Raw genomic sequence first — 26,052 nt, 5'->3', positions numbered from 1 at the left:
TGTGAAAATTCAGGTAATGGTTTTGTATATAAAAAAGGTAATGGTTTGTATATAAAAAAAATGAAGATATTTTATTACCATTGAGAAATTTGTAATTGACTATATATACAGTATATTTTCTTTTTACAGGATGATTGTTTCCCTTATCTCAGCCTCATAAGAGATATCAGTGGATAATTCAGAAGAATTTTTGGAGTAGACAGAATCAATACAAGTTCTTAATAATGTATAGTATTGTGTGTAATGTAATCTACAGTATCTTTAATGCCTCTCTGAACACTTAATGAGTGTCAGAATGTGATAACTGTATGATAAGTCCAAGGTTAACTGCTTTTGTAACAGTTTTTCCTTCAGTGATTGTTCTAAATTGACCCCTTTTGTTTTTAGTATTGTATTGATTCATTAAATGAAATGCCCTCATATTGCATTTGAAGAAGTGCATGAAGGTGCTTATGATCAGTTTTAACTTGCCAAGAACAAACTACAGTATCATTCATGCATTTATAAGTTTGTCCTGTGGGTGTGTGTGTTTGGTTATACAGTACAGTACTGTATTTAATCTTTTTGTTGGTAATCAGAGTGAACTCATTTGATTTTCATAAGTGAAAACATCCATTAGTAGAAGATACTGTGTATGGTAATACCTTTTGTAGGTTTTCATAAATGTAAATATTACATTTTTTCTACAGAATTGTACTGTTGGTAGTAATGTCTTCAAAGTACATTACTGAATAATAACCCCTTGTAGGTGTGGATTTTTTCTTATACGTGGCTATTTGATCATTGTTTGACCTCATTAACTTATTGGAACCTGTCAGTTTAGTTAGAGAATTATGCATGGTCATTTTGCTGCTGATGGCCATTGGTAATTGTTATGCATCGAAAACATTCCCTAGAATTCTTGTTTTAAAATTGGCATGGCAAGACTGACAGCTTACAGTATACTTAAGGATGTTTATATTGTCACAACTTTTGTCCTGTAGGTTATGTACCTGCAATCTGTGCAGAGTGAATATGATTTGCGCACACTGATTAATGTTTCCTATGGAGTTATGTATTGTGTGAGATTATGTTTATTATACTTTACAAGTCTAAGGGGCAGAATTTTAAATTCCCTTTTTGTGTATGTGAGGCAGCCTGGTTAGTCCTTGGAATGGATTCTGCTTTATTCATCTCCCTCAGTATTTAGGCCTTTTGTTGTGGATGTTGGGGGTGGGTGTTTAAGAGAGTAATTACCTGTAATATAACTTGATTACTCACTTTCATGTAGTGCTGCAGCTATATTACAAGGGGGTTTCTCAAACCTCCATTTTCCCTCCCCCCCACTGCCATACTTCATTGTTCTCTTTTTGTGCTGCAAGACTGATTATTAATGCATGCAAAACATGAAGGGAGATGGAGTTGGATGGCGTTACTCTCATCTGTCATACTTTGAGTAGCTAACATGGTTATGTAAAGCCCAAATACTTATGTCGAACTTAGTCCTCCATGTTGAACCTACAATTCTTAGGCTATGAAGGTCAGTTGCGTATCCAGGTGGTTCTCTTAGGGTAGCTATACTGGAGGTATAGTACTGTAGTATTGTCCCCCTGGAGAGCAGGAGTCCTTTCTTGATGAAGTTACTGTTGCTTCTTTCCAAGCAGGATTCTAATTTATTCAGGAAAGACAAATTTAGTTATGGATACAGTGTCCATCATCACAAAATAAATGTTGAATATCATTACTCTGAACCCATCTGAACACTCAAAAAGTTATAAACGCAATTTAACTTCAGTACACATTGAAAGCTTTTTTGTAATGATTAGTCAAGATTCCTTACTCTCAGAACTGAAAGAATTCCTCTAGCTCTGGAAAACAAATTGCTCAATTATTTCCTTTTACATCACAAGTCAGGTGTATGGCTGATAATGAAACTACTAAAAAGAATTGATCAAAAGTTTTTTCAAAATTATGAATGAAATGACATGTCAAAATATTGTTTATTAGTTTTTTCATACAATCCCATTAATCACGTATTGTGTCTGCCTATATTCTTGTCCCCAATGATGCCAGTTCACAAATTTTTTTCTCAGAAGAAAGTTGTCTCGCCAGACATTGGCCATCTGAATCCACAGGTATGATGTAACTCGTAAACTCAATTTGTTATGACAAGAATACATTTTGCCTTTCATATGGATATATCTTAGGCAAAAGCTGGTCCTGTTGTTGAAGCTTGGTTACAAGTTAGCTGAATGTCGACCCCACTTTTCTTGTGGCCCCTGTTAAAGCACCTCCGTTGCTGCTCTGGTCATGAAATTTACTTCGTTTTGAAGCTTTTATTATAATTGTCATAATTGTGTTAGTGTTCATTATATCAGGGATACTTGAATAATGAATTAAAATTTCCCTTTGTGTTTTTCTTGCTTCTGCAACCTACATTATTTTCTTGATATGTTTGTTGTATTTGAAATTTCTTGTTATAGTTTATACAGAGTATTAACCTATTTTTTGTTTATACTAGGTTTATATGCTAAAGAAACACATATTTTAAGAGTGCCTCATACTTACCCATCCCTGTCATTGAATATGTAGCATCTCAAAAACTCATCATTATTAATAAAGAGCAGACATATGGTATAATAAACCTGATGAAAACAAATTAAAGCAGACCAAACTCATGGTTGAGTTATGGCACTATTATACCCAAAAAGAATGCCACAACGAGGTAATTTTATTTCTTCTTTGAATTGGCCGTGATCAGTCGACCCATGGATACTTAATGATTAGCTCACACAATCCAGTCCCAGTATGCAGAGAATGCCGAATTGTAAACTCAACTATTGTGAAGTTGCAGTCCCAGGACCAGTCTTGTCCTTCCCATAACACCAGATGTATCACAAGGAATGAGATCCAGTAACCAAACTGCAAATTGATGACTATCAATACCATTGATGATATGTGACAAGGAAAAACTCCCTGGAGGGGTCTTTAGGCCTCAACCAAGAGCCTCTTTTCAGTTACTTCTTTGGCTCAGGTCCTTTGGCTGCTTAGCCTTTTGTCCTTGTATCAGGGATCACCTCAAGGGCTTTATTCCTCTTTGTTAAACTTGGGACATGTCGAAGGCTGAGTTGTATCCCCTGTCTCTGGAAGCAGATAGATGGTTCAGTCATTGAGAAGGGTGGTGAGAGTGACTTCCCCTCATCAGGGAATGAGATAATTCCTGAAGCAGATAGGGGGTAAACTGTCCTTACAAGGCTGGCTTAGCATAAGTAAACAAAATCGTGTGATCAACTGTTGCAGCTCAGCTCATGGAATGTCTCATGAGAGAAGCGATTTTTATGCTGTTGCCATTGCACAAGAAAGTACAGTCCAAATTACACTACTGCAGCAGTAGTCCCTGTCATGGTCGTAATCACGGCTGGATGAGTCTGTCTAGATCGCTGACCATCATTGTAACTTTCTGGAGGTACCACAGCTGGCACATTGCCTACTCATGGACTCAGTTTATAAAACAAAAGACCCAGGTGAATCACGTTAGTCTTCAGGATCTCTTAAAGCAGCATAAGGTGACTCAGCCTGAATAATGATGTGTTGAGAAGTCAGAAGAGGTCAGTCATTGGCAACTAGGTTCTAGGAACAGAATATGTTTCAAGTTCTGGCACTGGCATGGTGTGGGTACATAAAAGTGTACATTTGGGGAAATGGTCATTGTAGGGGCAGTTTCCAGTGTTGGTGCAGCAGTGTCTGGTCAAGTAGTAGGCCAATGGGAAAGGAAAGGTAGCTGCAGGAGGATACATAGGTGAAAGTTGCATTATTCATCTGTCTCAGGTTTGTATGTGTAATGTTAGCCATAACAAACAAAGTATTCCTCAGAATTGTCATGGATACTTGCTGGACGTGCAACAGGTAGAGCAGGAGTCAAAAAGTTAAGACTGCAGGAATCAGCCTCATGGGCAGAAACGAGCTAGTAAGCCAGTTAAAGGGTATGGTAAATGTCGAGTAAGTGTATGGGTGAATAGTCAGCCTGTGTTTGATACAGGGCAGAGTAGCTATGTCCTGTATGCAGCCACTCAGTAGGCAAGGCAGATGAGAAGCATTCTCAGCAGTTAAAGAGGACTTTCAGTTTTCACTCTGATGCGAGTTGCCTTTGTTGGTGACATGGAGACAAACTCTGAAATGGAAGAAAAAGACATCAGTAGAACTCTTAATACCATCTCTTCAGATGTGTTTTCCTCTAAACTTAGCAGAACCACTTGTTACAGCACATCTCGGTGGTGAGAGACAGCAAACATACCTGTCCACAACAGCCACTGCTAGGGAAATGAAGGGTTGCTGTCGAGGGATGACAAAAGCATACAAGGCCTAGACAAGTATGCTTGGGCATAGCCAAAAGAGTTAGCAAATGCACAAAAAGTAAAGCACACAATCACAGCATATCAGGTGACAGCATTTAGTACCAAAAAGACCACTAGTACAAAAAGCACAAGAATAAAATTCTGACAAAATTAATGTTATACTGGAGAGGGAATTTCTGATTGAGCAAATAATCATTAATTCATTAATGAAATAATAGATAGGTATATTAAGTATAATTATGGGCAGAAAGTGAAATAACTAATGCATAATGTACTGCATTATGAAAAAATAGCCTGCCTATGGAAAATGTACTGTAATTGGTAATGCCAGGAAGGCAAGTCCAAAAAAGAAATTTAAGCTCAACACCAAGAAACTATGTAAAAATTCCAAAACTAAAGTGACCAGGCCAAAGTACAGTAGATTTATTCTTTGCTGTAATACAATAAATAAAAGAGGATATTGAAAACTAGTGCTAACCAGGTAAGAAATTGCTTAATATTCAGTGTTAAAGCTAGTGTATACAGCCTTCACCAAAACAATAGGAGTTGATGAAGCGTGGAAATGTACATAAAATAGGAATTATGGACTGCATTAAAACAAAGTGCAAAAAGCTAAGTTTCCAGATACCTGTTAATTACAAAGCTGGTAATCTAAGAGACACTTCTGGGATTATCTGTTAAGCTTAGAAATTCTTTTATAATTTACTGAAATAAATGGTTAACAAAGAAATATAAATTAGTAATTCGTGCTGGTATAGCTTTGTTCTACGAAAGCAACACCAAAGGAAATGCGAACTTATCTCAAAACAGTGCCATGGGTTTACAAGACGTAAGGTCCAAACATATTTAAGTATGCAGATGGCGTATGCATGAAGATAATACCTCGTTGTCTGACGGATGGGACTGTTGAACCTGGGAACATTAAGAACATGAATACAGTTATAGATCAATAGGGTTGGGATAATTCCAAACAAAATTACTCTGTTACATTCAGGCAGTAGATACACTGCCCCATATTCAAGAGGAAGAAAAAATTCTTGACAAGTAAACTGAGTTTAAGACCAATATATAAAATGCCAGGTAAAAAAAAAAGTGCAGCTCAACTTCAGAATTGTCAAGATCAAACTGACTGGACAAAACCTACCACTAAAAATCGATTTTCTTGGCCAGAATATTATATAGAAGTACAGTATACTGGTTCATAATGAAGTCTTTATAATGCAAATCACGCTCCAAATTTGTGTTTCTGTAGTAAAAGTCACTGCAAAGAATATCCGAAGAATATTCTGGATGCATTAGTTGTGGAATTCCATCCCAAATCAAGAGCACTCACACCATAAACTCTAAAACTCTTAAAAACTAAAAAGATACAAAGCTAGAACTGGAAGACTAAGATTCTTAATTTAGAGAAACTTCAAACAAGGCTGTCTTTGAAAACCAGCATACCCCATTCACAAAAATACACTCTAGTAAAAGTAAGATACTGTATGCTTCTGGCCAAAAAAACTGCCTTAGATTAAACAAATTACAATGCAAGCACTACATATTTTAGAAGAAGTGCTGTACGAGTTGATAATTATATAAGAATTTTAAAGAAGATTGTAAGAAAATCGATCTCTTTTTCTAAATAAAAAGTAAAACACAGAAAGCCCAACAACACAGGAGCGAGAATACTTCTACAAAGGCCAACTGACACTGAATTCATTGACTTGGACCAATGAATGTCTGGTGATTATTAAATTGTGATACCTAATCTATAGTGAGTACCTAATCTATAGTGTGTGTGTGTGTGTGTGTGTGTGTGTGTGTGTGTGTGTGTGTGTGTGTGTGTGTGTGTGTGTGTGTGTGTGTGTTGGAGGCCACAACAAACAATTAAATGGTTGCCTGAAAAACCATAATCTCGTCTACTTTTCTAAATACAAGGAATCAAAGTAACAGTCATTATTCACAGTTAGCTTAATTATATTTAAAGAATAGTATTTCTACCTCACTTTGAAGAGGAAGAAGTTCTACGAAAAATTTTCTTACAAGAGTAATTAAAATCAGCGCCCTTTTAAACATAAGGCCCCTGGTGGTCCGAAAATTTGGAAAAATAATACAAAATCATCATTCAATAGGAAACTACTAGACATGCCAAATATAAATTACGAAAAATTCCAAAATGAACAACCAGCACAAGGCAAAACTTTACTAACAAATGGTCAGCACTGTCACAGAAATGAAGACACTGAAACCAGCATACAATAAGTTCTCTGCTAAATTTTAAAAATAAGTAATCTGAGGAAAAATATCTTCTTGGAGGCAATATGTATCTGGTACACCTTTAATGGAAATGTTGCAGAGATTCTGTAAAATCAAAGCACTGGTGGCCCAGCAAAATGTTTTATGTCAATAATGGAAATACAATTTACATGTGCAATCACTAGCAATCTATAATATAACTTACATGTGTAATCATTAAGAGTCTATAAGACAATTTAAAACAGCAACGTCAATGGCGTAGACGTAGACTTCCTTAAAATAAGAAATGATACAGCTTTAATTATGAATATTGAAACTGTTAAAGACATGCTATGGCAAAATATTCAATAAGTATAAAAAAAATGAGAATTTGCCCTCTCTACATGCAGTAGCAGCTCCAGGAAAAATTGGGATCTCTTTTGAAACGATGCAACATTGGCAAAGTCACACTTACGATGCCTAAGAGAATTATTTCCACAAGCATGTGGCAATACCATTACTGTTCCGGTAGCCAAACCTGTCGATGGTCATGACAGAATAACGTAGTACTTGATAAGCTTAAGTTGAAAATTAGAATCCCATCTCGGTGTGGATCTCAAAACAATAAGACATTACTCGATTCATTAGCTCATTTAGAACACAATATCCGCAGAGGCTGTGAACTTAACAAATAACCATGTGGAGAAGCTCAATTCTCAAAATATTTTATAACAATACTATTTGTAGACAATGGACAATATTCATAATAACCTCCTAATTGACTGTCTATCCATGTACACAAGGATATTACTCCAAAAACTAGAAAATGGAGTTCCACAATGAAGTATTCTCAGTGGCATATTATTCAGATTGTATAGCATCAAAAACGGTTCCCTGTAGGGAATTAGTGCCGTCAATGCATCTCACATGGTGCACGGCACCATTGTTTGGCCTTTTACTTTGCCTTCATTCCCACTTCCTTTCTTCCACCTTGCTGTCCAAACGCCCTAACTCCTTTTTTTCACTGTCTCTTAAATGCGGAATGAGTGCCCCAGTGCTTGGCTTTATAGGGTTAAAGATGCAGTAAACCCGATGATGCTTCATCCAGATTCACATCACAAAAATGCAGTATAGACCCAAGAACAATTAACTGTCTTAAAGAATCACATAGAAAGAGAATTAGAATGTCAGCAACTAATTATTGCCACAATCGTTGATATTCCAAACCATATGATTCCACTTAGTAACCCAGTTCTGAATACATTAATTAAAACTAGTGCTGTATTTGTCGTTTACTTTGATTTAAGAAAAAAAATGTTTTCAGGACGCACATTTTAGAATAGAATAGAATATAGAATTTAAACCAAAAGCCAAGCGCTGGGTCCTATGAGGTCATTCAGCGCTGAAACGGAAATTAAAAGTAAAAAGATTTGAAAGGTGTAACAGGAGGAAAACCTCGCTGTTGCACTATAAGTCAACTGTTAGGAGAGGGTGGAAAGTAAGATGGAAGAAAGAGAATATGAATGGGGTACAGTGAGAGAAATAAAAGGGGTTGCAGCCAGGGGTCAAAGGGACGCTGCAAATAACCTTAAAAATACCTACATGCATGAGGTGCACTGACGACACTACCTCCCTTCGGATGCTGGACATTTCAGGTGAGCGTAAACCATACATATTCAAACATACTGTCAAATGGAGAACTGTGTTCCACGAAGAATAGTTTCGAGCAGCGTAATATTCCACTTTGCAACCAACAATATTGCCAGTCAGCGAACAAGAGGGTAAAAAATATTCGTATGTGGACACTATAGTAAAGTTCATGACACCACTTACCTATGTTCCACTCAACATAGGGTATGCTTTACATCTCTGTAATGAAATGGAATATAAGGGCTATACCATTACCTTTATAGTTTTCTGTAAAAAAAAAAGGGGGGTGTTCTGCAAAGCACAATATTAAACTAAAAATGAGCTCACCCCTACCCCTTTTTGTATAATGTGTACAGTATCAAGCAGTACTCGTTTGTACTGTACTATTCATTAATTACGTTGAAATGATTCTGGATAGTACACATTGATCATGCTCGATACAACCACAGATTTCTGAAGTATATGGAAAATGCAATATAGTCCCGTCAATTCAGGTAAGCATTTGCATCCGTGAGTGTCCTCTGAATGTTGGGATGTGCACAGACTCATCATGTACGCTATCATAAGGTCAAGGACAAAGTCAAACACCGCTAGATGGTTCTTACTTTAGGAGCACATGTATTCATTTCCGCCTCCACATACGACCAAAATTTGTTTACATCTTGTGCCAAGTTTACCCTGAGACTACGGAATTAAAAGCTGCTATTCTTACCGGTGCTATTCTGGTGTTGCCGGGGACCCTCTGGTGCTTCACAAAGAAACCCAAAGACCATGTTTTATGAAGTAGGCCTTTTTGCAAGCTTAACTGCGGACTTCAGGGACTTTGGTTATCCAAAGGGGCCTGCTTACGTCCTTGTAGAACCCTGTAGGAAACAAGAGCGAAATGGGTTTATAAGGGGAGAAACTGAACTGACTTGCAGAAAGGGCAAAAATTGTACAAATCCAAGCCTGGGGAGTTCATCAGGACAAAAATTATGCTGATGAGGATTTAATTCACCAAGATTACTGTCTTCTAGACATATAAATTACCATACACCATCACATAAATATGAACGAAAACATATTTTTGTAATCATTTGTTGAACAATTTCACAAAATTGAAACCTCTCTCTCTCTCTCTCTCTCTCTCTCTCTCTCTCTCTCTCTCTCTCTCTCTCTCTCTCTCTCTCTCTCTCTCTCAAATCTTCCTGAAGACTTAACATATAATATCAAAGTAACTTTAATTCTATAACATATTAGCAAGCTAAAACTAAAATCAACCTGCACAGCGAAAAAAGTACAATGAAAACCTCAACAGTTAACAAACTGACAATAGTCACACTTCATGGTTACGGGTTGCTCGTGCTGGCACAAGGCCAACTAAATCTAGAACACCCCATAATGCACTTAGTCTTCGAGCAAACCAAATCGCTAACTAAGCTTGTACTGTACCAAAATCAGTTACTCTTTCTCTGCCAAACATACATGATACCACCTCGCTAACTTGACCATGCTAAACAATTCACAATTTATTAGCCAACATTCATGTAAAAATATCATTTTAAAAACATGCTCTATATTTCATATACCCCAGATATACATGCCTATAAATAGATGATTTCCTGTTCGCAAGCAGACTCAGGTCTGTGATATACTCAGCACATTTTTAATTATGCTATGCGGAAGATCGATACGGTGCCATAGCGTCCATTCCCTTACCGGAAAACTATGAGCCGTTTCCTTGGCAGAGTTTTGAATGATTATAATTTGAGTTTTATTTTACCAGCTATAATTCAGTACTCACTCGGGAGTAAAACTGTTATCGCTCATATTCTATCTTTCTCAGGAATTTGACTTTGAATAATTTTGACATGTTAAAGATACTGTCCCGGAATTCATAACAAAAGATGACTATGATGGAAACAGGAAGATTACTAAAAACCACCTATTACCGAAGCAACAACCTCTCCACACCACGTAAACAGCTCTTCAGTTATTATTGTCAACCCGCACTAGTAGCTGGACTAGCGGGAAGCTGATTTAGTTTAAAAAGTACAATACAGTTGCCTATTATTCTCATAAAATAAAAAAGACCCTCAAAATCTACTGAATAAGAAAGTTATTAGCCAGTCTCTGGTATGTACTTAGCGTCTGAAAGAATCCGGGTCAAAAAGTCGCAGGAAAAAAAGTCACAGAAAAAGCTCACAGGAAAAAAAGTCACAATCTTTCCTAGATAGTGACTCCCAAGGGTTTTAACCAGGCATGCGTTGGGGATTTTTTTTTAAAACCCGGTATGTATCCAGCGGTGTGGCGCGTTTAGTACAAGCCCGTTGGGGATTTCCGTAAAACATAAACAAAAGACTGTAAATATCAAAAAGATAATGACCCCCAAGAAATACTGTGAATTTTTTCCCCTGTGACTTTATTACCGGCCACCATAAATTAATGTGACTTTTTTTCCGTGACTTTTTTTCCGAGCCAAAATTGTGGCTTTTTTTCCTGTGACTTTATTACCTGCCACCGTCTGAAATCAACACACTTCGTATTTAGTACAGATCTCGAGTGTCTTCTCTCACAAGATGCTTCTTTAGCACGACGGGATTTTCATATCTGCCGAGTCCATCAACTCGGACCAAGCTTTGTTTAGATTTACAGTTCCTAGATTTGTGAGCTTTAATTTCTAACACCCTCGTACACACCTACAAAGAAGCTGAGTTTGCCTGTCCATTAATCCGAAAACCCAGCGTCACTCTAGGTTTCCCTCCACTCAGCGTAAAATTAGTCTCTCTTTGTCTGTCTGTCCGTCTGCCATTCTGTCTCGCACTCTGAATCTCTCCCCCCTTTCGGCCTTTTTTTTTTCTCTTTTTTTTGTGGTGGTGGTTGGGAAGGGGCAAGGGTCATGATATCTCTTCTCACTTAACACATGCATGACTTGGGAAGAGTTTTAAGATTTTTAACGGTCCATTATGTCCCACTTCCCATCGTCTTTGAAACCTCGCGTTAATATCCAATAGTTTTTTTTTTTACTTTTTGTGAACGATTATTATCTAGAGCGTGAAAATCTTTTCCATCATTTATTCTGCTTCTCTTTATTTCAATACGTTTAGGTATGCATGAATTACGCATAAAATACTCGTACTTTTTCATTGGAGAGGGAGCTCTCAGAAGTTTATCTTTCCTGTTCCGAGTAAGAACATTATTAGGACACGGTGCAAACGACATGCACCCGCATGTGTAGTCTCTCTTGTCACGCAGTTTACGGGAAACTCTGGGAACAGCAGCTGCTGATCTTCTTGACGAACTTCCTACCTATAATGACTGATGACACTGATGAGATCTCCATTATTTAACCTCGATAACCAGTGGAACAGATGTAACTTAGTATTGACCTATGCATGCATCTGTACAGCTGCATAAACACATGCACATGAACACGCACACATGCAAATGCATACTCTCAAATTTTAGCGAGTAGCATTTCACTGTTGAAGGAAATTTGATAACCTCTGAGTTAAAAAAAATGCTATAAATACAAAATTGACCTTCACAGTATTATGTACTAAGTTTTTTTTCCCCTCCTTCTCTGTACAGGTGACCTAATTCTAGCGATAACTCCTACCATATTTTCACCACATGCTATATAACCGCCCAGACTGCCATAATTTACTCCCGTAGGACTTTGGCCTCTTGTCAAAAATTCAATCCAGTCGGCTTGGCCCTTTACCCCCATAGTCAGTGCTACCAGCGGTCGTGGTCTTAACTTGGGCGCTCGACAAGATCGTCTTATTTGTTTCAGTATACATGTGAGCGTGCTGTCTTTCAAGGAATGAGTTGAAATGAAAATACGGGCGAACATGAGAAAAAGAATCCTAGATACCGGCTTCTTTTGCGAATTTCAAGATAGAACTCGGATGTGTTTGGTTACCCTGGAAAATAAGGTTTGGAAGGGACAGCGGCGAAACGCCGATGTAGAAGAAAGGCCTTCTGAAAGTTAAAAGGAGAGAGAGAGAGAGAGAGAGAGAGAGAGAGAGAGAGAGAGAGAGAGAGGTGATTCTATTTACTGCATGGAATACCATTCATTTTTTGTTGTTCTTGAAATGTCATTTCAATAAATTTCATCAAATGAAGGGATTCATGAGAAGCCTTCTGGTGGCAAGCCAGCCAAACTCAGTGCCGATTCCAAGACCAAATAAATATGGAGGGTTGGAGCCTGGGTTGGAGTAAGGAAGGGCATCCGTCCAATGAAATCTGCAAGCAATTATGAAATGAGCAGTTCAATATAGAGACAGCCGGAGAAGGATAACTGAAAACAACGACCAGACTGGGGACTCTGCTGAGGAGAAGCTGTGCAGTCTTTTCTGCAGACGTTTAGCACGGTTCTACATGTGAATGAAATGAAATTACAAAAGCTGTAAAGATGAGTCTCTCTTTGTCTGATTTACAGATATATTCAAATTACGCTCAATGGTATTTAAATTTCTTACGGATGCAGTGAAGCTTTAGGTTTACGCCGAAATATTAGATATATACCTTACACTTTTCACCTTAGTCATACAAGCAAATTTGGTTTAGCAAATATTTTTAGTGCAATGACTTAAAACTGGTCATCAGTGAGTCAGATTCTTTGCAGTTTTTTTTTTTTTTACCCTAAAGTTATATGTACTGTATATTGGCTCATGGTATACAATTACCCATGCTATTCACGTTTAAAACAAGCCTTTATTCTAGCACAAAACTCGAGAACGAGCCTATGCCGGAAGTCAAAATCTTGCAACAACTATTCTTTGGCAACGTCTCCAACACTATGATTTTGGTCATAATCGTCGATTCTGATGAGCCATCGTGTTATGAACTCCTCAAAGTGTCACGAAAAAAATGAACACTCAATTCTGTCGGGAAACGTGCCACCCTAAAGACTCTAAGGCTATAGTCTTAACGGCGCCTCTTCCGTGCTTGAAAATGAAGATGTACACTTAGTCATCTCAGCAAGCAAGTCGAGTAATGCATGTAACAGCAACCTCAAATTCTGCTTGTTTAGTCGTTCAGGATACTGAAAGCACCACGCTGTCACCGTTCTAAAAGATACGCAGCCGAGAGGCTTTATTTCCAGGTATGTAACTCAGGAACCACAGAACCAATAACTTCCAAGTTTAGTAGGAAAATGAACTCCACTGCAGCTTCGTGTTTGGGGTCCACTGGCTTTGTTTTACCGGGAACGAGTCTAAGAGAGCTAATAAAATGACGTTAAGAGATGAGAGCGGAGCCTCCATAATTGTTGAAATGCAGTGAAATAGGCAGCACTCAATCAAGTTGGAACTATGTTAGATGATACTCTTGGCTACTGATTGATTCAACGCCTCTCTCAATCCTTTGATGAAAGTGTTATGTACTAAGATACTTCTGAAATAGATTTCTTTACATCAGGCGAAGATATACGACTAAAGTATTCAAGTGGACGGTAATTTAATGGGAAATCAATATTGGAAATACCATATTAGTCTTCGAAGGAAGACAGGGAGGCGGGGAGAGAGAGAGAGAGAGAGAGAGAGAGAGAGAGAGAGAGAGAGAGAGAGAGAGAGAGAGAGAGAGAGAGGGGCGCAATTGGTGGTTCAGCGATTCACTTTAAATGCAAATGGAAATGCAAAATCGAAGCCAATGCATTCCTATCATTATCGTCCAGATATAATCATTGTTCAAGCTAATCCTTTCGCTCTTTAGAGCTGGTATTATTAATGCAGTAGAATCTCTCTCTCTCTCTCTCTCTCTCTCTCTCTTTACTTCTCCTTTATCTGCAGATCCATCATTATCGGAAAAAAATTCTTGTGGTCGCCAACTGCTTTTACAAGTATTTCTCTCTATTTCGGCTAAAATTAAAGCATGGAAACCGAATAACAATAAAAAAAAATATTTCTATTCATTTTTTTCGCCAAGATAGCAACACGTACAACGAATTGAGTAACGTATGAAAATCTATGAATGAAATTACGGTAAATTCCTTTTAACAAAAATCGATTGTCATTCTCTTTTGGAAAAATTTATGAAGTCCGGTTTATTTATGGTACCGTGGACTTTAACAGCTCAATTTTCTCCCTTGCAAGTCTTTTTGACTCTGTACATGAATAAGACGTTCTCGTTAAAACTCGCGTCTACATTCTTGGGATATAGCTCACCTATAGCATCAACCGCAACGGTAGTTGGTAGTTAGTCAAGCCCAACCACCCTGAGTACACAAGAACCCCGACTTTGGCCCTTTATAACTCTGAAAATACTCAACCGACCGGGATGACACTCTGGCTTTAGAGGTTTCCCACTAAGGTCTCTAATCTTGCCAAATTTCATCGAATGGTGTTCAGGGGATGTGGTAGGGGGTGAGTGGGTGAGGGATCTAACGTAATATCTCTGGAGCAATAATGGTCAAAGATACAGCCATGATATTTAGTTTATCTGAAAGATCATATTCTGGAGGGGTGCCTTTCGGGGTTTGTTTTTTGAAATAATGAAATTTCAGGGTTTGTTTTTTGAAATAATGAAATTTCAAAGATACAGTAGGCCTATGCCATTCAAATTAGCCACCAAAATTCAGATTTCCTGATGCTCAGGTACGGACTGCTCACATTAGAAGAGACGCCGTTTTCTTAATGTGTGTGAATAGCAAGCGGCGTAGGAGAAGCTGGCTGACTTACTCTCAATTATCTCTCTATCTGTCTATATATGTAATACTGAAACTCTGAAACGTTTGTTTGTTTGTTTACTTGTACACTGAAGCACACGATCAAGTGTTAATTTAGCTGTGTCCTCCCCCTCCTCTTCCCTCCCCCTCACCTTATCCCTCCCCTCCCTTCCATCTTCCATCGCCCTCCCCTTTCTCCTCCCCTCCCCCTCCTACTACCCCCTTCCCTCCTTTCCCTCTTCCCTCCCCCCTCCCCGTAAACAGGGCTGGTGCTGCCCGTAGACTTTTTCTGACTATTATTAGTAGGGTTAATTTAGCTGTGGGTATGGGTATGATATGAGTATGGGTATGGGTATGGTAAGGGTATGGGTATGGGTGTAGGCATGGGTATGGGTATGAGTGTAGGTAAGAGTATAGGTATGGGTATGGGTGTAGGTATGGGTAAAGTATGGGTATGGGTATGGTATGGGTATGGTGCAGATATGAGTATGGGTACGACATAATTATATTGGTATGGGTACAAGTATGGGTATTGGTATGGACCATTTGTAGAAAATGTAGTAAATAAAAAAGTAATCCAATGGGGCACAGGTGGTTCAGTACAATAAAACTCTGAAACGTATTTGTTAGTTTGTTTGTTTGCACCCTGGAGGGTAAACGGGGATGGCACTGCCCATAGACTTTTGCTGACTATTATCAGTAGGGTTAATTTAGCTGTTGCCGCCATGGTGGCATAGTGCTATGATTCTTGGCTACCAGTTGAGAGGGCCGGGGTTCAAATCTCGCCACTCACTGATGGCTCGAATTGTGCCACTACAAAAATCCCGGCAGCCTGTCAACCTAGCGGTCCAAAAAAGCCCAAGAGGTTCAGTAGGAGAATAGGTACCAGCCCTCGGGCTGGGAGTTAAACAGTGGGCCTAGTGACACACTGGCCACGTATCATAGGCATTGGGACCTGTCCCCCGCCTTGGCTGTCAGCCTAAGACACAGGAGATCAGCGCCTGCCCTATGAGCCTACAGAGGCCCAGGAGGACTTTAACTTTTAATTTAGCTATGGGTATGGGTATGGGTATGGGTATAGTATGGGTATGGTATGGATATTGGTATTGGTTTGGGTATCGTTATGGGTATGGTATGGGTATGAGTATGGTACAGATATGGGCATGGGTATAGGTATGGGTATGGTACAGATATGGATATGGATATGGTACAGATATGGGTATGGGTGTGATAGATATGGGTATGGGTATGGGTATGTGTTTGGGTATGGGTATGGACCTTTTGCTAAAAATGTAGTAAATAAAAAAGTGACCCATGACCCGTTGGGTCATGGGTGGTCTAGTCTTAATTAAAAATGATCACACATTGAATTTACCTACATGGTTTTGGTTTTTGCGACTGCTGACCTACTCTAAATAAAAAGACTCAATAGTTAGAATGTTTCCACATGCATACACATACATACATATTCATATATATATAATTATATACATATAATAATTATATACATATATATATATATATATATATATATATATATATATATATATATACTGTATAATTATGCAGCAAACAATCTGAGCTGACCAATATCACAAAGAAGCCACATAGGTCTAAGAAAACTCTATCCAAAGCCTAAACAACCCTATTCCTTTGTTACCACATTTTTCTCGATCTAGGGCATTGCCACTTCAAAGGACTGAAATTACAGGCCAAAAAGTGATGAAATCACAAAAGGGGTAGCAAAGGCCAGCCATGAGAGACAGATATGGTGGTCAGAGGATACAAAGGAAGGGGTAGGGGCAGAGCGTAGGGCTTTACTCCGCAACCTGATAAATTATGATGAAAGCGAATAGTAGAAGTAGGGGTCTTTTCTCAATCAGTATAGAAAGCAAGTGCCATTATAATACGCATATTGAAAAGACTTCGGTTTGGACGAACCACTGCTGATGAAGTGAAAATTAAGCAAGACCGCCTGATTCAAGTACCACCCAACACTGACCCGGCCCAGGTTTTTGTTGAACATTACTCTAGCGTCTGCAAAAGCAACAGCAACAATCGGGATGAGTTCACCATATTATTCTCGCCGACAAAGAAGAAAAAAAAATGTTACCCACAAAGAATCAGTGCGTTTATAGGATCACGCGCTTCTGAGGGGATACATTTTCTATATCTTCAAATTGTATTTTTTGAAGAAGTGCCAGTGTCTTTCTCTTCAGGTATGGTTAGCACTGTGTGTATTATAAGGGCACTTGCTTTCTATACTGACTACTTATTGCTTTCATCATAATTTATCAGGTTGTGGAGAACAGCCCTATGCCCTACCCCTTCCTTTGTATCCCCTGACCTCCATATCTGTCTCTTGTGGCTGGGAATACCAATTCTCTCATTAGCAGTTGAAGAAATATAAATACCTGTAGATGAAACTGGGAAAGAACTTGTGAAAGATGATGTAAAGTCCCTGCTCTTCTCTATAATGAACATCCCGTTTTCTGTGGTGTCTTCACATCGACCTGGGGTCGGCGAAAACCCATGCTACCACCATATTTGTAAATTATTTATTTTATTGTCTTTCCAAACGATCATGTATTATGTACATGTAACAGTGTATTTTTGTAAAAAATCAGACATTATTAATCATTATGTTTTCTGTATGAACCTGTCCTGTTTTTGTATAGAAATAGTTTGGCCTCAGGTCACCTGTAAATCTTTGTACCCGCGGTCTCTGCAAAATATGCAGAAGTCCACACGCCACTTTATAAGAGGATCGCTTCATCAATAAACTAGCAGCACTTGTCTTCCTGCTCATTATTTCACACCTCTCTCACAATGGTAACCCCCGGAGTGGTTCCCGGAGGCCATTAAGGGACCCAAACAGCAACTAAGTCCTGGCCCGAAGAACCTTACCCACGCCCCTAACGGACTAACTACGGTGCTCTAACAGAGTGTTCAGGTATTTACTGACCCTCATCGGCAGGTCGCCAGCGTCATTAGCAGACCCAAACGGCACTCCTCCAGCGTGTTTTGACGCAAGTATTTCCACTCGTAGTGAGAGCGCAAAACGAGCATGGACGCAGACATTCCAAACCACGTACAAATTACTGCGAACCTCTCGGAGGCAGACACCTCACTCTCGCAACCCCCTCCAGCGTGCATCTCCACGCTGGTACCTGCACCCCACACAATGACCTCCCTGGCAGACCAACCAAAGACAGCCCTTAACATAAGGGTGCCGCCATTTACCAAGGAAAACGCAGCATCCTGGTTCTACAGGGTCGAGGGTGCAGTTAAGGGTAGCAGGCCTAACAGACGAGGTGTTGAAGGCCGACATCGCCATCAATGCCCTCCCGGAGGAGATATACAGGAAGGTCGCCCCGTGGTTATTGACGACGTCGGTCCCCGCCACCTTCCAAGAACTAAAAGCCACTCTCGTCGAGACCTGCTCCCCGCCGGTCTCCGAGAGAGCTGCCTGCACCCTCGACCTCGCCCTCAACCCCCGGCAGGAGGGAAACCTCTTGGAAACGTGGCATGCGCTCCAGGACCTCCTCCTCCTTCCCGAGACTGACAGCAACGGCAGGCGCAAAGAAATCAGCCTGTCGAGGGAGATCTTCCTGCGGCAGCTACTGCTGGAGGTCCGTGGGCAAATCACGGACGCATATTTCCTGCCACTCGAGGACCTGATCAGGGTAGCACAGCAGCTAATGGATTCCACGAAGGCAACCAAGCGGGTGACCACGCCTGCACGCTCCGCCAACTGCCACCTGCCGGAGGACCCCACCACGGAGGCCATTAACGCCGTCGACCAGAAAAGGCCTTCCCACCAGCAGAAGAGGGAGGGGCCGGGACTTTGCTATTACCACCGGAGGTTCGGGAGAGCTGCCCGGAGATGCGAAGCTCCCTGCCCTTTCTTCCCTACAAAAAACGGAAGAGGCGGCAGCCAACCACACAGGCTGCCATGGCAGCAGCAGCAATAGCAGCAGAAACACCCAGGTGCCCCTTACCAGTAAGGTTCTACGTCCGCAACACCATCTCCGGCAGGATGATGTTGGTCGACACAGGAGCCGTGTGTTCAGTGTTCCCACCTTCAGGAGAGGACTGCAGACGCCCCCATCCTCTTCTATGGCACCAAGCTCCTGTTGATCTCCATCCTTGGCCGGAGGTACAGCTGGGAATTCATCATCGCCAACATCAGGACCCTACTCCTAGGGGCAGACTTCCTCGCCCATTTCGGACTGGCAGTTGACGTCGGCCGCAAAAGCCTGCTGGACACCGACTCCTGCCAATCCCTGCCCTTGTCGCCGGGCCCCAAGGAGCCCGCCATCTGTTCCTTCACACCCCAGCAATACGGTTCCCTCCTGAAGGAGTTCCCCGACATCTTCAAACCCGAGCTCCACCAGATGCCCGGGGCTCCTGCAAAACACGGGATATACCACTACATCGCAACGACAAGCCCCCAACGCACGCAAAGTTCAGACGGCTTCCCCCGCAATGCCTTCAGGAGGCCAAAAAGGCCTTCACTGAGATGGAGAAAATGGGCATATGCAGGAAGGCTCCCAGCCCATGGGCATCCCCCCTTCACATGGTGCAGAAAGCGGATGGCACCTGGAGGCCCTGCAGTGACTACAGGCTGCTGAACCCTGCAACGAAGCCCAACCACTACCCCCTGCCAACCATGCAGGACCTGACAGCCTCTTTCCACAGGGCCAAAATATTCTCAAAAATGGATCTCTTAAAATCAGATTTTCAGGTACCAGTAGTGCCGGAGGACATCCCCAAAACCGCCATCATCACGCCCTTCGGGTCCTATATCTTCGCCTTCTCCACCTTCCCCCGCAATGCCTTCAGGAGGCCAAAAAGGCCTTCACTGAGATGGAGAAAATGGGCATATGCAGGAAGGCTCCCAGCCCATGGGCATCCCCCCTTCACATGGTGCAGAAAGCGGATGGCACCTGGAGGCCCTGCGGTGACTACAGGCTGCTGAACCCTGCAACGAAGCCCAACCACTACCCCCTGCCAACCATGCAGGACCTGACAGCCTCTTTCCACAGGGCCAAAATATTCTCAAAAATGGATCTCTTAAAATCAGATTTTCAGGTACCAGTAGTGCCGGAGGACATCCCCAAAACCGCCATCGTCACGCCCTTCGGGTCCTATATCTTCACCTTCTCCACCTTCGGCCTGAGGAACATGGGTGCGACCTTCCAGAAGTTGACTGACAGCATCCTTGGGGACCTGGACTTCTGCATCTGCTAGATCGACGATATCCTAATTCTTTCCATATCTCGGGAGGAACACCTGCAGCACATCCAGAAGGCCCTGCAGCGTCTGCAGTAAAATGGCCTCGTTGTCAGGTTCCATAAGTGTACCTTTGGCGTCAAAAAGGTGGAATTCCTGAGCCACGAGATATTGCCCGGGGATGTCCGCCCAATGTCGTCGAAGGTCGAAGCCATCGAGAAGTTCCCCACCCCTACCTCCATCAGAGCCATACAAGAATTCCTCGGGATGGTCACCTACTACAGAAGATTCACCCTGGGGATCGCTCACACCATGGCCCCTCTGACGGAGGTCCTCAAGGGACGTCCAAAATCCTTAGTGCGTGGGCGAGTTTCCCCAGCCAAAGAGATACTTCGGACACATTCATGTCACCGTAGTGAGTCCTCTTCCCCCATCAGGAGGAGCCAGATACCTTCTAACAGTCGTCGACCGCTCCACCAGGTGGCCCGAAGCTACACCCATGGAAGAAGCCACCTCCAGTGCGTGTGCAGAAGCCCTACCCTTCAGCTGGAACAGCCGCTTCGGTGTCCCAGACCACATAACAACAGACAGAGAACCCGCTTTCCTGTCTGAGCTGTGGACCACCATGGCATGCCTAATGGGGACCACTCACCACATCACCACCACCTACAACCCCACAGCCAACGGAATGGTGGAAAGGTTCCACAGGTCTCTAAAGGTGTCCCTCATGGCTCGTTGCTCCTCCAAGAATTGGAAATACGAGCTGCCTGGGTCCTCCTCGGGTTAAGAACCGTGCCCAGAGCCAACGGCAACCCCTCCTCAGCGGAAAAAGTCTACGGGGAGACCCTAGTAGTCCCAGGGGAGCTCGTTGCAGAGGACAGGGAGGATGTAGGGACGCGGAGGCTCCGGGACAGGATTGGAAAGTTCACCCATTGCCAAAAGACATTCACCGACAAGGCATCCCCCTTCATGCCTCCCTGACTACCCTCTGCCACCCATGCCTTCATCAGGAACGACGCTGTGCGCCCACCCTTAACCAGACCCTAAAGAGGACCTTTCCTTGTACTGGAAAGAAACAAGAAGGCATTCCGAGTAGCCATCCACAGGCGGGAAGATTGGATATCCATAGATCGTCTCAAACCCGCATTAGTGGAGGACGACGTCTGAGGCGGTCCCCAAAACCTCCCGCAGGGTATGGCACCCCCTCGGACATCCCCGCATGCAGGAAAGAGGTGTGGGCATCCCCAGAAAACCCAGAAACCAGACAAGAAGGCACCCCAACAAACCTCTCCAGAGGGCGCCGAGGAAGGCGCCCACCCTCTCCAGTTGACATCCAGGAAGCAAGGCCCTTTTCGTCACCCCGGCAGATACCTACTTTGATCAGACGTTACCTCCGTCTTGGGGGGAGGGGGAGTACTGTCAAGTCCCCGCTCAACGCATTCTCTATAATGAACATCCCGTTTTCTGTGGTGCCTTCACATCGACCTGGGGTCGGCGAAAACCTGTGCTACCACCATATTTGTAAACTATGTATTTTATTGTGTTTCCGAATGATCATGATCATGCATTATGTACATGTAACGGAGTATTTTTGTAACACATCAGACATTATTAATCATTGTGTTTTCTGTATGAACCTGTCCTGTTTTTGTAGAGAAATAGTTTGACCTCAGGTCATCTGTAAATCTATGTACCCGCGGTCTCTGCTAAGTACGCAGATGTCCGCATGCCGCTTTATAAGCAGATCGCTTCATCAATAAATTAGCAGTATTTGTCTTCCTGCTCATTATTTCACACCTCTCTCACAATGAAAATAATTCTAATGACACGAAGTTCATTTTCTATTATAAATTAATCCTATGGCATTTGCTGAAAAACTGCATGTGAAAAAAATCATGGTCCTCTGTTAAAAATAATTTTCTTTTCTTCCGTAACCCTTAATATTGTTACGGCTCAGTTATCATACCTTGCTATACAATTCGCAGTATTTTGCATTTATGATAACTTTTGTTATATTTTTTAATTGGAGGACCATGGACAGTGCTACAATGAATGGTTATAATAAAAAAGGGCAAAAGGGTGGAGAAGAAAAAGAGTACGATCTAATCCAGAAGGATAAGATGGATTGGCCTTTTGGAGAAAAGGTTCCTTGGCCTGGAATTGATTGTGAGAAACATTCATTCAAATGACAAACCCAGTACTGACCTCTATACAATAGGGGGTAACAGAAACTGAAGCAACAGAACCATTTTGAGCAGGGTTACCAAGAGAATGTCTACATGGGAAAGTGACGGTACAGGAATCAAGAATAAGTCGAAAATTATCACAGAGTAATGGGAACTGTTTTCCTTATATTACCATTCATTTTACTATTTATTTAACGGCCCAAAAAATAAGCAAAAGAGAGGAGCAAAATTGGAGTTATAAGCTGTTGAGAATATTACTAAAAAATTTTTTTTAGCATAAGAGGCACAAAATTTCTTGTCAGACTTAAATGAAATAAAGGAAGGTCAATGTCCAGAACAACTCCGCGGTGAGATATAAGAAAATAGGTCACACTATAATTTTCACAATATAAAATAATAAAACTTTGTCTCTGAACACTTTTTGAGGAGATTCACCATATCCGAGATATTAATGATTATCTAATCGGCATCCTCGAAAATTTTCTAAGTCGTTTGTTTACATCCAGTAGCCCTTCAGGTATTATTACAGTTTCGGTCAAATTCGGATATCTAATATTTTTTTACTTGCTATCATATATTTTTGTCATGATTCATACGAAATACTTACTCGCATCTTCCGCAAATTAAGAGTTACGGAGATATTTGCCGATGAATATTGTGCCTTGTTATCGCAAGGATGCGTTTATGCTGCCATGTCAGTTTTTCGGCTGAGGCGTTTTTGTTTTTTGTCAATGTATTGTGGGTAAAAATGCCTAATCGTCTTTTGTTTTTCGTTATGAATTATAAGTACGGTACAAATGCTGAAACCTGATTGGTTGCTTTGTTTCAAGAATATCCAATTAACTGCGATTTTGGAATAAGCCACTTTCTACAAAAGTGCGCTTTAGTTGACTGCCATGGATTCCGTCGTGCATGTCTGCAGTGGGTGTTCTCTGTCTTACTTTGAGGCTATTGGTCGTTTCCATGGACATTACAATGGAACTCCACAGGTTGTGAATACCTTTATTCGTGAACATTTAGTACTACCATCTATTTAAGGTAAGTGAAGTGGTTAACGAAAAGGGTAACATTGCAGTTTCCGCCGTGAATTTCACCGAAACTGTAACTAGACGTTAGGGGTAAAATTTCGTTCCCTGTAACCCCTGTAAAGTGGCACAGCATAATATTACCGCTTGCCAGAACATACGAGCTTGCAACAATCATTTAAAATGTGCATAAGCCGCGTGGCTGGCGTTTGCACCACCCGAAACTGAGAGCGGTACCCATGGCGGCCATGTATCTCTAAATCTAATCATTTGCGGTAGAAATAAAGGTCAGATTCGTTGAAAGTACACTATTTAAGCTAGGAAAATGTAATTTTATATCGGAAATGTGAATTTGACCGAAACTATAAATTTACCGCACTTTGTGTACTTGATCTTACTGGAGTTAGTTCGAAAATGAGGTTTTTTACTGTAATGTTTCTCAGAAAGAGTGTAATGTTTCTCAGAAAAACTAGTTCCCCATCGAATGATTTTCGATTTTTGACTTATAAGGTTAGACAATACCTGTCCCCCAACCCCCTCCATAGCTAATATGGCAAAATTGTGGGTGTTTCCTCATCATAAGAAGTGGTCTAAAACGCTTTAAATATGAAAAATATTACATTTTACTTTTAATTTTGGTACTTTATGCATGCGGAGTTCTTCTGGACATTCACCTAAAGGAAATCTTTAAACGTGGATGTGTCCTTTTTGTTATCACTGTATTTTTGTGTAAGTTTTGGGTGGGCAAGGAAAATAAAATGAAACATTCACAGAATAAAAGTTTTCAAGCCTGACTAACCACTTATTCTGTCCTATAACTGATTTTCCTAGGCTATGTTGAGCAGGGTTGTCAAAATTAAATGTATTTTTTCTGGTTAATTCTCCCCATGGCATTAACTTGTGTAAATATGTCAGACATAAATTTTTCGCCAAATATATGATACATATATTCATCCGTCTGCTTATCTCGTGTTTTATGCTTTTCCACCCCATTGTTGTTGGTGCAATGCAATCATTTTTGTGCTTCCCTAGGCCCAAATATATAACAATTAAGGGTAGAACTTTGTGGGAAACTGGGGTTTTAGAGTAAGGGTGCTAAAAACGAATAAATTTTACTAACAGGAATGGTCTAAAATGGGCAAACCACACAATAAGCAGTGGGAAGAATATAAGGTTCATGTCACTTGTACCAGTCACAAAGCACATTATAAATGGCAATGACGTCACAAGCCCAACTGCAAGATCGTATCCTTACCTTACCTAACCTAACCTAACCTAGGACACCGTGTCTTTTCTGAACAAAGGGGCTCGCTCAACCCCATGAAATACTGCACACCCAACCATCTGTACCACCTCCAAACCTGATCTAGAGTGATGTACATCATTCAATACATTACAGGGTTGAATCATAACATTATCTTCCCTAACCTATCCTAGCCTAAACTAGTGCCAAGTCCTTTTTTGAGACTGGGGCTTCGCTCCATGAACCCATTCCTTTATAACCTGACCTTAAGCGTCATAGCCTATAACATAAAGGTGAAATACAGGAAGTCATTTCAGCCAGTCTTCATATCAGGCTATAACAGACATGGGCACATCCCCCGTCACACCCTTACCATACAACACGGCATATCCTTACCTTAAGGGTGAGAGGTACACAAGGCCAAGGAACGCATTTCCAAAGGTCCCAGTCTCAGTAACTAACTGGGGTAGACTGTAGAGGCATTTATCTGTGGAAATAATAACTTCCAGATGAATAACGTGCGTTTTACATCTGTGACATAAAACACCTGGTCTCCACCGGCAACAATCGCACACACACCAGGGATTGTTAAACTGAAGACAGCATTGGCAATGATTGGTGACGAAACCAGTGAAAAATGCTTGATGACTGAAAACGTCTAGGTACTTATGTATATGAATTAATGAAGTTAACGACAGGAAATTCTTGCGCAACAGAAAATAAAATAGTTCGCATAAACTCTCGTGAATGGAACGAACAACTATGGTACTGGCTTACTGACTACTAATAAGTTACCTATCTTCCAAACAATAGCCTATAAATGGATCCAGAAGATGATGCAAACCCTCATATTTTTTCGATTAATACACTATTTATCAATTATTTTCCATCTTTATTCCCTTTGAAAAAACAAAACAAAACCAAACTGCCATCATTTGACCATTTCTGAAATCAAACTCGGTGCTGGCGAGGGACGATTCCTCGCTCTTTGTGCTGGATGGGCGGGGGCAAAGGACAGTTCCTGGGAAGGATGTACTGTACAGTCTTGATGAGTTAAAAAGTGAAAACTTGCAAAGTATACCGTAAATTGGATCTGGGATGTCTGTACTGGAAAGTGCTATGAAATAATTTGAAATAAGAGTTGGAGTCTTTGAAAATTAGCCGTATAATTGGAAAGCATTTTGCCCATATTATACTCGTACATGATATCATTATCCTATTTATTTTGATGTTTAATCCCTTTGGACTGCACAAAACTGTGCATAGCTCTTCCAATATTGGGAAATGCTATTTTCGAGGGGTGTGCAATATTTCCTCTCGTACTGTAACGAATTAGAACTTCCAAATAGCGTATCCATTAGAAAATCCATATCCATTTGTTCCCAGCAGCTCAGTTTGCGGTAGAAGTTGACAAAGACCATGTTACAATTCTAGTTGCTATTGTCGATAATGACGAATGAGTTGCAGGACCTATGCATTTTCGTCAGAAAATAAAATGATTTCCTATTCA

General features: G+C 41.0%; 1 protein-coding gene and 1 long non-coding RNA gene across 3 annotated transcripts in view; one reads left to right on the top strand and one right to left on the bottom strand.

The window, feature by feature from the left end:
• cni (protein cornichon) overlaps positions 1-2,386 on the top strand; it is a 32,364-nt gene extending 29,978 nt beyond the window's left edge. For both annotated transcript variants that reach the window (XM_067098618.1, XM_067098616.1), the window contains exon 5: positions 130-2,386. In XM_067098618.1, the coding sequence (XP_066954719.1) occupies positions 130-160 (31 nt within the window). In that variant the 3' untranslated portion in view covers positions 161-2,386. The remainder of the gene's footprint in view (positions 1-129) is intronic.
• LOC136835301 (uncharacterized) lies at positions 1,922-25,323 on the bottom strand. The gene is made up of 4 exons (XR_010852094.1): positions 24,939-25,323; positions 8,917-9,067; positions 5,217-5,246; positions 1,922-4,150 (listed from the first exon to the last, which is right to left on the bottom strand). It is a non-coding gene; the product is annotated as an uncharacterized lncRNA (long non-coding RNA).
• Between the last annotated feature and the right edge of the window lie 729 nt (positions 25,324-26,052).

This window comes from Macrobrachium rosenbergii, chromosome 55 (assembly GCF_040412425.1).
Source record: "Macrobrachium rosenbergii isolate ZJJX-2024 chromosome 55, ASM4041242v1, whole genome shotgun sequence".
NCBI classification, from domain to species: domain Eukaryota; kingdom Metazoa; phylum Arthropoda; class Malacostraca; order Decapoda; family Palaemonidae; genus Macrobrachium; species Macrobrachium rosenbergii.
This window is presented reverse-complemented; position numbering and strand designations above follow the sequence as displayed.